The sequence below is a fragment of the Acanthopagrus latus genome, chromosome 7 (genome assembly GCF_904848185.1).
Source record: "Acanthopagrus latus isolate v.2019 chromosome 7, fAcaLat1.1, whole genome shotgun sequence".
Taxonomy (NCBI): Eukaryota; Metazoa; Chordata; class Actinopteri; order Spariformes; family Sparidae; genus Acanthopagrus; species Acanthopagrus latus.
This window is the reverse complement of record NC_051045.1, coordinates 5487249-5499385: the sequence shown is the minus strand read 5'-3', so window position 1 is coordinate 5499385 and position 12137 is coordinate 5487249. Positions and strand designations below refer to the sequence as shown.

General features: G+C 43.1%; 1 protein-coding gene across 4 annotated transcripts in view; it reads right to left on the bottom strand.

The window, feature by feature from the left end:
• Positions 1-1214: 1214 nt before the first annotated feature.
• Positions 1215-12137, bottom strand: part of src (v-src avian sarcoma (Schmidt-Ruppin A-2) viral oncogene homolog) — a 30349-nt gene continuing 19426 nt past the window's right edge. Inside the window, exons 2-14 of one of the 4 annotated variants that reach the window (XM_037104893.1) lie at positions 11826-12087; positions 11096-11195; positions 9994-10011; positions 9259-9357; positions 8768-8794; positions 8472-8575; positions 6278-6427; positions 5981-6136; positions 5245-5424; positions 4850-4926; positions 4591-4744; positions 4171-4302; positions 1215-3987 (exon numbers count right to left, since the gene is read on the bottom strand). In XM_037104893.1, coding sequence (XP_036960788.1) covers positions 3779-3987; positions 4171-4302; positions 4591-4744; positions 4850-4926; positions 5245-5424; positions 5981-6136; positions 6278-6427; positions 8472-8575; positions 8768-8794; positions 9259-9357; positions 9994-10011; positions 11096-11195; positions 11826-12078 — 1659 coding nt within the window. In that variant the 5' untranslated portion in view covers positions 12079-12087 and the 3' untranslated portion in view covers positions 1215-3778. The remainder of the gene's footprint in view (positions 3988-4170; positions 4303-4590; positions 4745-4849; positions 4927-5244; positions 5425-5980; positions 6137-6277; positions 6428-8471; positions 8576-8767; positions 8795-9258; positions 9358-9993; positions 10012-11095; positions 11196-11825; positions 12088-12137) is intronic. The other 3 variants (XM_037104896.1, XM_037104895.1, XM_037104897.1) reach the window with 3 other exon arrangements.

The following is a 12137-nucleotide window of genomic DNA, read 5'->3' as shown; positions in this document are numbered from 1 at the left end:
CGCTCACACACACGTATAACTTCCTGATGATGACATGAACCGCAAAAAAAACTCCCTTCTGCTGAATTCTTAAGTAAAACTGACACATATTCTGTGTTTACTTCGTTCCAGCAACATGAGTGAGGATTAACTGTACTTCTGTTGATTATTGGTAGTTGAAAATAAGATATTTCAAAGCTGCAACCCTGTTTTCTGACATTTTACAGAAAAATAATTAATTGATAAATAGAAGATAAATGTTAGTCGCAAAAATCAACTTCTTTTGAATGCAGCTCCAAAAGTTCAGGCCTGGTTAGAGTTAATGAATAAAAACAATTGCATATACAGAGCGCATGAAGATTCAACGACAATGTATCCATTGTATGCTTATAAGAAAATAATAAAATGAGGAAAAATCAGTAAGTGACTCATGATAAAACAGATTCAAGTAGGTTTTTGTTGAGCTGTTACTGCTACAGTTGGGAAACACTTGTACTTTACTTGGTATTTATATTTCATGCTAATTTACAGCTCGACAAATAAAACAGATTAAACTCCTCTAAAGTTTTCAAAGTAGCTGAAATCAGCTCCACGTTGACTAGATTACATTAAAAAGCTGTTGACATGTTAATGCAGCAGTAATAGTAATATATTGCTGACACAGCCCTCAATAATAAGTACTTTTATTTATATTTTTGGTACATTTTGCTTCTGTACTTTTTTTTGGATTGCCAAGTATGTAATCATACAATGTTACATTTGATTTAGTAATATAAGATAAAAATGTTCTTGAGCTGTGAACACAATCAAATACTCTCCACATGATGGATGAGGATCAGCTAAGAGGTATTTTTACAAGTACTAATATGTGTTTGTTTGTATCTCTGTTAACACATGAGTAACCTTTGACCTTGGTGGTATTTTAGCCCTACTACTTCAGTATTATAGTGTTACTACTCGGATGTGGTCGTGCTGCGATCACCACTCATGAGGTGATTGTGGAGCTCCTGATATTCATGATACTGTAGCTGCTAAACATCCCTGAGCCGCCGAGCCAACAGACTGATAATCAAAGTCATTGTTACCTCGCAGGCAGCCTGATTAGCAGAACCCCATGACCACATGTTACAGCCCATCTGTCAAGTCAGGTTACCGTTACTGCCTACGACCTTTAATCACAGCCTTATTGACTCAGTGATGATTAGAAACAGAACTCGTACAGATGATAAACAAGATACAGCTGGCAATATACAAATTTTTATTCAAACATACTTTCAGATTTGAACAAATATTCAGTAGGATTTTAACAAAGAGCGATTTATCTGGAAGTTCCCAATGAATACAGTAGAAAAGAGTATATGTAGGAATATCACAGATTAAAAAAAATATCTGCATAGCCGGAAGGAAAGACCCACAGAACCCCACAGGAAACGTCCTTGGCTTGTAGGCAAGGCTGCAAACAATGCGACCTTTCTCGTGCACGTTCTTTTTTTTTTTTTTTTTTTGCTCATAAGCGTTCAGTGAGACAGGTCAGGAAGAGAGGTGGGTGACACCAGACGACCACAACGCACCCATGCAGGTCATTCAGCGTGGCATAACCCCATGTCCACGGGACACAGTAGACACTACACGGATATGAAAGTCCTTCCATTCCTGGGACATCGTCTTCTGTTTGGAGTTATCTAATCATAATCAGGAGTTGCTTTATGAAAACCATAGAGCGACTGTGGAAGTACAGGTGATGGCAGCACACACACACACACACACACCCACACACACCATGTTGGAATCAGGTGTAGTGAGAAAAAAAAACAAAACAGAAATATTAAAAAGAGAATGATTTCCTGCTCATTTACCAGCCTCTGAAGCAGCACCAAAATGATTTGAAGATTATCACGATGTAAACATTTGTGGTTTTGATTGTATTATGGGAAGGAGTGACGCTGGTAGATGATCAGCATCTGGAGAGACAGAACCGGTTCTCACCGGAAGAAGGGGATTTGAAGTTCTCCTTCCCAGATCTGTCCGTCATATCGAAAATGTACAACCGAGATAAGTTTTCACAGAATTACATGCACAAAAAAAAAATACTTGTAATGTAAAAGTGTTTTTATAGAATATATATATTTATATCATTATTGTCAGATGTTATTCAACCCATAAAAAGTACCATAAACATTAACGTTTGAACAGTGATACTGAAAGCAAAAAATAAACAATTGGGTTATTTTAAAAGGAATAAATTATAAAGATGATATATATATGTACACACACAAAAAAAATATTAGCATTAAGGATATTTACAATTAAGGTTGAAGACTCCAATTTATTTGCTATACATGCTGTTTTTGTGGGAAGGCTTTTTTCTGGTCTGCCCCCTACAGGCCGGAGGAGGGCATGACCGGCACAGTATCACTGTTGCTCAGTCATCAAGCAAAACATCTCCAGTGTAAAAAGGTCGTGCTTCAAGATGCACTAATAGGGGAAATGCTGAAGCTAATTAAAAGCGGAAAATCTTCACATATTAAATGAAGGTCAGAACTGAAAAGGGACACATGAAAGAAGATTCACCTGATTTACTTTCTTTTTTTTTTTAATTTGACATCACGCTGGTGAGCCGGTCGGTACTGTACACAGGTGCGGGATTTCAAAAACAGTGGATAATCCGTTCGGAAGAAGAACGGCAGAATCTCTGTTTACACAACTCAGACTTCATTGTAAGAAAAAGTTCAGAGTAGTAAAATACACTTTTACACAGTAGAAGAGAGTACAAAAGAGATTTTCATTGGCACAAAAATCCTCGCAGCAGAATTTTCAGTCCTCTCCATCCTGAGACGACCGTTGGTGATCAGTAGCCATTTTGCTTTTTTGTGAAAAGTCACGATTAGAAAATAGAGAGACGGACTCTGCCTCTTCTCTTCTTTGTGTCGAGCTGTTTTGTTGATCACAGCGATAAACCGATTCGTCCGACTGGCGAGCGAGACTACACCGCTCTGGTGGGGATCAAGGGGGTGCAAGTCTCCTACAAAACGTCACAGCAGCTGAAAAAAAACGAGCCTTGATGTTGCACAGGGGAAAGCATAACATATAATGGTTCACCTGAATACATTCCAGTTGATCCAGGTCTAATGACAACTCTTTCGAGACCAAAAAACATCCTGGAAAATTATTGAATGTCCCGAATAAATGCTTCTCAGGTGGCAAAATGGAAGACGGACTCTAAGCACATCTCAGGAAAATGTTGTAAAAATAGACATGGTGCTTTCAGCAGGACAATAATTGCATACAACATTCATTCTGGGGAGTTGTCCGACCCCTACGTGCAGTCATTAAATGTCAAAATCTAGTTTTGTATGCGCTACGCGACGAGTCTGGCTAATTAACACGGGAAGAATGCACAGAGGAATGTATATAAGCAGGGCAGCTGAGCAACACAAGGAAGGTAGAAAAACCTGCTCGGCTGTAACAGGTGTTGATTTGACTGACAAACAACATGTTAACTCAAGATCATACCACAGTTAAGTCTTTTTCCTCAGAGCATGACTTTGGACAGAAGAAGAAACTGAACGTCGCTGATTGGTCTGATGTCCCACCGACACTCCTCGATGTCAGAGAGCTATTGATTGTACCCAGAATGCCGTCGGCTTCCTGCCCCGTCAAATTGTACATACACACTCTCACACTCTCACACACACAAACACACACACACACTCATTCATTCGTCGATGCACTCGGAAGTAGATGCACATGCTCAGTTTTGCACATGCATGACGCATGCACATTTCCACGTTCAGCCCAGTTACAGGTTCTCTCCCGGCTGGTACTGAGGCTCCGTGGAGGTGAAGTAATCCTCCAGGAAGCCCTGCAGGTACTCGAAGGTGGGCCTCTCCTCGGGCTCTTTCCTCCAGCAGGTCAGCATGAGGTCATGCAGCGATTCGGGGCACTCTGCCGGGCACGGCATCCTGTAGCCACGCTCCACCTGGTCTAACACCTCCCGGTTCACCATACCTGGAGGCACGACGACACAGAAACATAATGAGAGTTTGAATCATGAGCTAATAAAATACTCCCTGTTGTAAATCTTTATGCTGTTGGACTGGTGGAACATGACGTCAGTGCCTGAGTTAGGTAATATAAACATCACATGCTCAGTATAAAATACACTGGTTTGTAGGAGATAATGATCCTTGCCTGGATAGGGTACTCGGCCTTTGGTAGCCAGTTCAGTCAGCAGCACTCCGAATGACCAGACGTCAGATTTAATGGTGAAGCGGCCGTACAGAGCGGCCTCAGGTGCCGTCCACTTAATGGGAAATTTGGCTCCTACAAGAGGACGAGGTTTATCAGCAAGTTAAAATTAGATCACAGACTGGAACAGGAGCACATCGGCTGCATGAATCACACTGTTTCCTGGAGTCCAACACATTATAAACAAAAGTGGGACGTAAGTAGTTTCATCATACTAACTATGCAAACACACGATAATCTTTGATGTCACAAATAGATACGACTTCATTTTCACAAGCTAAACATGTCATGAGCCACTTTGCTACACTAAGAAGCTGCAACACGGTGAAGCCAAGAGCCAACAACGCCCTCCTGTGGTCTCACCTTGCCGGGCAGTATATTCATTATCCTCAATGAGGCGAGCCAGACCGAAATCAGCCACTTTGCAAACCAGGTTATCTCCCACCAGGATGTTAGCAGCTCTGAGGTCTCTGTGCACATAGTTCATCCTCTCCACATAAGCCATCCCCGAAGCAATCTGAGCAGAGACAAAAGCTTTGTGATTGTCCACACTGAAGGAAAACACCTGTGATTCAGTTCTGAGTGGATTAGACTGATGCAGCAGCAGATTATTTGTGCTGACCTGTGATGCCATGTCCACCAGCTGGGGGAGGCGGAGCATCTTACCCATGTCACCTTTCAGGAAATCCAGTAAGCTACCTGTCAGCAGGGACACATACTGCAGGTTAGTGTGACACTGATTTGTGTTGATATCCTGATGAAATATATGTATTTTTTATGTATTTGTATGGCAGAATATTTCTTTTTGCAGGCAGCAAATGTGTCATTGATTCTGATTTACAGTCATGCAGGTTCTCAGCATTTCACATGCTAGCCTCTCTTCACAAGGTACATTTGCTCAATACCATTTTGATGAGCTTACAATTCTTCAAAAAAGCACAAGAATATAATTTGTTTCCCCAAGTTTTTACTGCACAAAGGTTCCTATGTAAAAGTGTGTTAGTCAACCGTGCTGACCTTGTCCCATGTACTCCGTGACGATGTAGATCGGTTCCTCCGACACCACGGCGTAGAGCTGAACCAGCTTTTCGTGTCTCAGTTTCTTCATGACCTGAGCCTCCTGGAGGAAGGCCTCGGGCGACATCGTGCCGGGCTTCAGAGTCTTTATCGCCACACGTGTCGTACCGTTCCATGTTCCTGATGAAAGATTGCAGAACGAGTCAGTCGTGTGAGTAAACGCTTGAGATGTCTTGCTTCTAACGCTCCAAATCAAGGATGTACCAATAGAAACAACCTTCATAGTTTAATTGGAACGGAAAATATTGTAGCTACATCCTAAGTAGGTGACTAATATTAGTTTATTAGAGTCAAATTTGGAACACGATGAGTGATGTTGACGAAGAGATACCCGAGGTAAAATGATGCTGTGGGGGGGAGACTAGATCTAACATAACGATTGTTACTACTGCCTGCATCATTTATGTGAAGACATCCTGTTACAGGCCTTTTGATAAACATACTCATAATAGTATTTATTGCATGATTTCCCTCATGAATTTATGAGCTACAGTGATAATAAATTCATTAAAGACACAAGGAGGTCTACTTAGGTAAAGATATTGAAGAATATGGAAGAATTTGACTTCTCTATGCACTTGAGACAGCTGTTTTCAGGGAGCACCTTCTGTTCTCATTGTTTTGGGGGATTGGACGCGCCGGGTTTCTTCAAAGTAGAGATCAAAGCGTGGCTTACCCATCCAGACCTCTCCGAAGCAGCCCTGTCCGAGCTTGAGGTCGAGACGGAGAGACTCTCTCGGGATCTCCCAGGCATCCTTTGCTAAGCCCTGAGTCTGAGGCTTCAGCACAGGACAAATGTCTGATAGACTGTGACACAGCCCGTCAGCATGCTCTGGAGGACACAGGAGAAGACAGAGGATGTGGTCAGGCCTCCTTCCTCATCACAGAATAATCTTCTGAGTGACTAACATGTGAGGCAGCATGTTGTCATACTCTTTTAAATTGAACATGTAAAGCAAATAGGAGCACTTACTGCGATAGTGGTTGACAAGCTGCTGCAGGTTGCTGAACTGCGTGCGCGATGTGATGTAGAAGCCTCCGCTGTCCAGCTTCCTGATCTTGTAGTGCTTCACGTTCAGCCCTTTGGTGTTGTCATAGTCCAGAACAGACAGACAGTAGGCACCTGGAAAGAGGAGAAGCAGATATGATTATATCTGAGACAATGTGCAGCAAAACATTTAATTCTAATATTCTGCATCAAAGTGTTTTGCATACACAAGCATATGGCCAAAACTAAGCACTCAATTCAAAATGGCGGACCTGCTGTTGGATTTAGGTCAGGATGACAGGAGACTTTTTGTAGGTCTAGGTATGATGCACATATATACATATACAAAATTCCTATATGTCTAGGTAAAACCATCTGCAGGGGCTGCCCTTTAGGGGGCGCTGTTGCCCCACCCATTTATCGAAGAATCATTTGTTTGGTGATCAAATCAAATTAAATGGGTGATAAAACACATAAAAAAGGGAAACTAGACTCTCATTTTTTGGGATACAATGTGCTCATGCTGCCACTCGGGGGCAGCGTCAGTCCGGTGAAAAACCAGTGTGAATCACAGCGCGGCCCAGGGCGATGCCTCCCTTCTCTGAATGTTTGAACTGGGTGATTTGGCCTGTGGGTTGTACAGTCCTTACCCTCAGCTCCACGCTGACCTAATTCTGTCGAGCACACCCACCCAGCACCTCTCCGCTGCTCCTGCTCACTCATCTATTCACTTTGCCTCCAACCCGCCTCACCTTGTCCCCTTCCTCATTCTGTGCAGAGCTTACATACACATGTCCAATAACAGGAAACAACAGGAATCCTGTAATGTACATTTAGTACACAAGTCACACACACGTACACACAGTGCCGGCTGAACCCGTAGGGACTGTGTTGCTGCAGCAGTCGCAACAGCAGCAGCTGCCTATTAGAACTATCTCCAGACCGAGTCCCACAGGCGTCACATCCAACCTTTTCCCATCTGCCTGATTCGTCTCCCTTTCTGTGCCCACACTGCCTCATGACTGACACAGCACAGCGGGACGCACAGCGAACAGCAGGGTATCATGTCTGACTGCAAGAGAATTTGTTCTCTTCTTCTGGGTACATTTTAGTGGGACATGTCAAAGAATTTAAACCGAGCTTCGTGTTGAGATCTGAACATTTTACAAGTTCATAAAAGAAAAAAAAGAAAAAAAGAGCAGACGGAGAAGCCTTCAAAAACACGACCGCATGTGAAAAAATGACTGGAAATCAATGGTGTAAAAATAAAGTTGCGGCAAGTACGCTTTCACACATTACCAGGGCAAAATGGTGGATAGGATTGTAGATCAATACCATAGACTGAATAAGTACATCAACTTCCCTGGCAGTCTGTGTTAAACTGGCACTACTGTGGCCTGTGTGTCTTTAGAGAATGCTAAATATCACAACAATATTAGCCCCTTTACCGTGGTTCTACTGTTTAATTAGGATGGGTGGGTATTGATTGAAATTAGCTGCCACATGTTACGTATGATATGTACCAGTTTTAGTACAATAACTCTATCATACTTCTGAAAATCAGAATTACAATCAGAAAAACGGATTTTATATCTCAAGACAATGGAAATTATGTGGGACAAACTTTCAATACTACCTGTATTTGATACCTGTGTTAGGAAAACATTTGGTCCACATGCTGTGCCCCCCCCCCCCCAAAAAAAAAACTCAGTCCAACCTCCGATTTTGCGTGTCCATATCTTGGTAGGTTGGGTTTCCCATGTACTTGTTGGGATTTTACGGCTACATGCTCCTCCAAACGGAGGTTTCTTTTTTACAAGCATACTTCAAACTGAGCCATGACAAAAAGAACCCTCTGTCATTTCAATGTAGCATGATCATATTCTTCATAATAAGCAGAAAACAATTGCTACCCCAATAGCACACATACACCTTTCAGGCGTTGGCATGAGCTGGTTTGGAAAGATGTGGTATGGGGAACATTTGCTAACTGCAAAGACGTCGGCATCTGACTGAGGCCTCACCAACATCTTCCCAGGGCCTTGAAGATTGTGCCACAGGGGGAAATTTAGACCAGTACCACTTGTGGCTCTATTGTAAGGGCGAAGGGGCATCCTGAAAACGAGGGGTGGGTGATAAGAAATTGGAAATCAGACTGGGATTTAAGATGCACACTTGCCTTTGGTTGTCTCACTCTCTCGCACCAAGAAAGTCCCTCTCCTGTTCTCTAAACTTAGCAGCAGCCTCTCAGAGTCGCGGCGAGTGATTTTGCCAAAGTACCACCTGGTGAAGTCGAGAGAGAAAAACACGGAACACACACGGGAGCAGGTTGGTGAGGGGAGGAAGATGTATGTGGGCAGAGGAGAAGGAATGACGAAGCGAGAGTGAGTCGTGGCTCGTGGTTTCAGACAAGTTCAGGGAAATTTTGACTCTGCATTCCAGATGCAATTGCTTACTCATGCAACAGCTGCTTACCTGGACTCTATAGTCAGTCTGAGATGACTGCAGGGGCAGGAGGCAAAAGTGAGAAATGGAGGTGTTACAGAGGGGTTAGTTGTGTTTGCTAAGCAGGTTAGCATGTAAAGATTAGAAGTGCATGTCCTCCAGGAGTAGAGGACAGTTATACATACATACACAACAGACATTTAAAGGAACAACAGGAAAATGTGCTCATTTGATTTCTTGCCAAAAATTGATGCCACTCTTAAGATTTCGACAGTCTCGATGCTAAGCTAGGCTAACTTACTGCTCTCTGTAGCTTCATATTCTAGAGAGTTCTATCGATATTCTTATTTGAAAATGACAAGAAAGCAAATGAGCGTCTGAGTGCTACTTTCAAATTCACATTGAGATAAATAAATATGAAAACTGTTAAAGAATCCAACATTTGAAGTACATTCTTTCATGCGCTTGATGAGAAGGCAGAAAACATGGGACAGAGAAAGAAAAAAAAAAAGGGGGTTTACTCTTCTGCCTGGATGGAGTCGGATGGAGCCACATAATTGCTGGGGATGTAACCGCTCTCTCCAGTGGTCAGGGAGCGCGCAAGCCACCAGTCCCCTTCTCTGCACAGATGAAACGATAACACACAGCGTCACCAGGGCCTCGTCAAACATCCAGGGCACAAATAAAACAAACAGTCTTTCTGACTTCAAGGGCTGGTGTTCATCAAGTATCTCAGAGTAGAAATAAAGGGATGCCGATCAATTTTGCGTGTTCTGTAGCCACTCGTACAGTTTTTAGCTCCCAAAGAAACTGAGCTGTAGGCTCCAAGAGAAAGCTTGATAAATGCAAGCCCGGTTATCTCTACAGTTTAAAAAAGGGGAAGTTATGTAAATATAAACCATCATGCATTCATGTGGGTATGACAATAGGGGAGGGAGGGGGGTTGTATGCTACACCTTATTAGGGAGTGAAGCTGCTGTAGCCTTGCAGCACTAGACTAACTGAGAGAATGTCAATTCACAACTTGTTTACTTTTCGATCATAGTGCTGCAGGGCTTCGCACCAACTTCCCCTTCACTACTGTACTAAGAGGGTTCATGGGGGCACGGGCAGTTATGTTATGTTATGTGGTTTGTGCATATCTAATGAAGTGGTATTACAGTGCAAAAGGGCAGCATATGCTCCTGGTAACACAACACACAAAGACAGGGACAAACGGCACATTCAAAACACAATTCCAGAGAAGCTTCACAAACCTGCAGTTCACCTTCCTCCTATAAAAAAATAAATAAAATGTGATGGTGTGTGTTGGAGATGTGGAAAAGAGAGACGGAGAGGGGAAATGGTGGAAAAAAGGAAAGGGAGGGGGTTAAAGAAATAGAGAAAGCACGTTATGAGCAGTGGAAGACCAGCAGAGGACACAGAACAGACACATAATATGAACAATTATAGTGCGTATGCTAGAAGTATAAATCTTTAAAACATGACGTACATCTTGAGATGAAGGAGGAACAATAATTAGGCAAAAGAGCATGCAGAGGTCACGATATCAGGTCGCTGTGCGATTTAACTTGACTGATCAGAAAGCCAAGACGAGCCCGAATGACACCTGATTTGACTGGGAGATGGTTAATGGATTGCGGGTGCACTTGACCCATTAATGAACCAAGTCTTTGGCTTAAGGGGCCAGATGCAGCATAATCCACTATTGTCCTCAGCTGCTGCCTTCTAGGTCAGCAGTTTGTTAGTGGACGAGCACGAGCACTGGGGGTGCAACATACAGTATCTGGTTCACTGCACCTCCATTGATTCATAGAGCAAGACGCTATTTAGAAAAAAACAAGCTTGACCCCCCCCCACCCCCTTAACAGGTTGGATCTGGACTGAGTAACTAGGTCTCGGACTACGTGTCGGGAATTGACGATGAAAGAAAAAAAAAAAAAAAAAAGCCTGAGCAGCGAGATGCAATCAAGTCTTTTGTGAATGAAGCAGAAAACTGTGCAGAAACGTGACACAAGACTCCGGCTCTGCTGAGGGAAGCCCGTTCCTATGGTTACAGGAGGTTTCAGAGAGACAACAAGTGACATGCATTTTCAGGGGTTGCAAAGCAGCCAGTCGAGACAAGTGAGCAATAACTCACACAGACAGTCTGTGCACTTGCCAACATGCAGTTATTCTCCACCTTTCACACAGTGTACGGAAAAGTTTTCTTAGACTTTTCTCAGAGTTTTCTTGTGTGTGCTTGTGTCTGAGAGTTGACAGTTGGATACACAGATTGATATGAAAAAAAAAAAAAATAAGAAAAAGAGGGTGTGTGTGTGTGTGTGTGTGTGTGTTTGTTTTCTGTGTTTTCCTCACGTGTTGTTGACTATTTGGAGGCGTTCGCCCTTCCTGAAAGACAGATCTGAGGCCGTTCTAGACTCGTAGTCGTACAGCGCCACGAAGGTCGTTACGCCTCCTGTCAGGTGAGAAAGTTTGGTTATTACCGAAAACCAGCAATAATGTGGTAATATTGCTTTAACTTAAAAGGTAGCTCCACCAGTTTTACAGATTAAGGTGTGTTAACAGGTCCTGGGGAGTACTACTGCCAAGGTTAAAAACTTAGTATTAGCCTTTTGTGGCTCCAGAGGAAGCTGCATGTAATCTGATAAATTGCCTCCAATGATGTCATTCAGTTGCTGGTTGCATTGTGGGTAATGTAGGCAGCATGTTTTGACAAGGAAGAAGAATACGTTGGATAAATAAGGTGATTTCTCTTGTTCTGTTGTATGGATTTTGATCATTTGTTTGGAAACTGTACATAACAAGTATTTTAGGAGTGGAATGCCAGACCAGTGGACAGCTTTTCAAAACCTGGTGACTACATTACCCACAATGCAATTGAGTGATATCACTGGAGGCAACTGATGAGATCACATGCAGCTTCCTCGGTAATAGTAGCAATTTCCAAGACCTGTAAATACACTTAATATCTATAATAATACTTCCTCCATCACTGACAAAGACACACAGGGCATAAAGTTTTAAAATAGATGCACACAACAAACCACCAAATCTAAAACTCAAAGCTTCAAGCTGAGGTTCTCACCTGCTAGTGTGATTCTGTTGGGAGAGGTGACACTGTTATTGTCCACTCCTCCAAACAGGGCCAGCTCTGCGTTGTTGGCCAGAGACGGGTTGCCACTGAGACCTCCATCCACAGTTGGGCTGCGATTGGGCGTCATGGACTGTTGATTGGAGTTGAGGTGGTGGCCTCCAGCCCCTCCCCCAGAGCTGAGGTTGCCATCGAGGCTGCGGGTTCGCTGGCCTACATCCTTGGGCTTACTCTTGGATCCCCCCATGGCCAAGGCCTGTGGTGCATTCAAGGACAGAGAAAGAAAATCTGTGAGACATCAGTAGT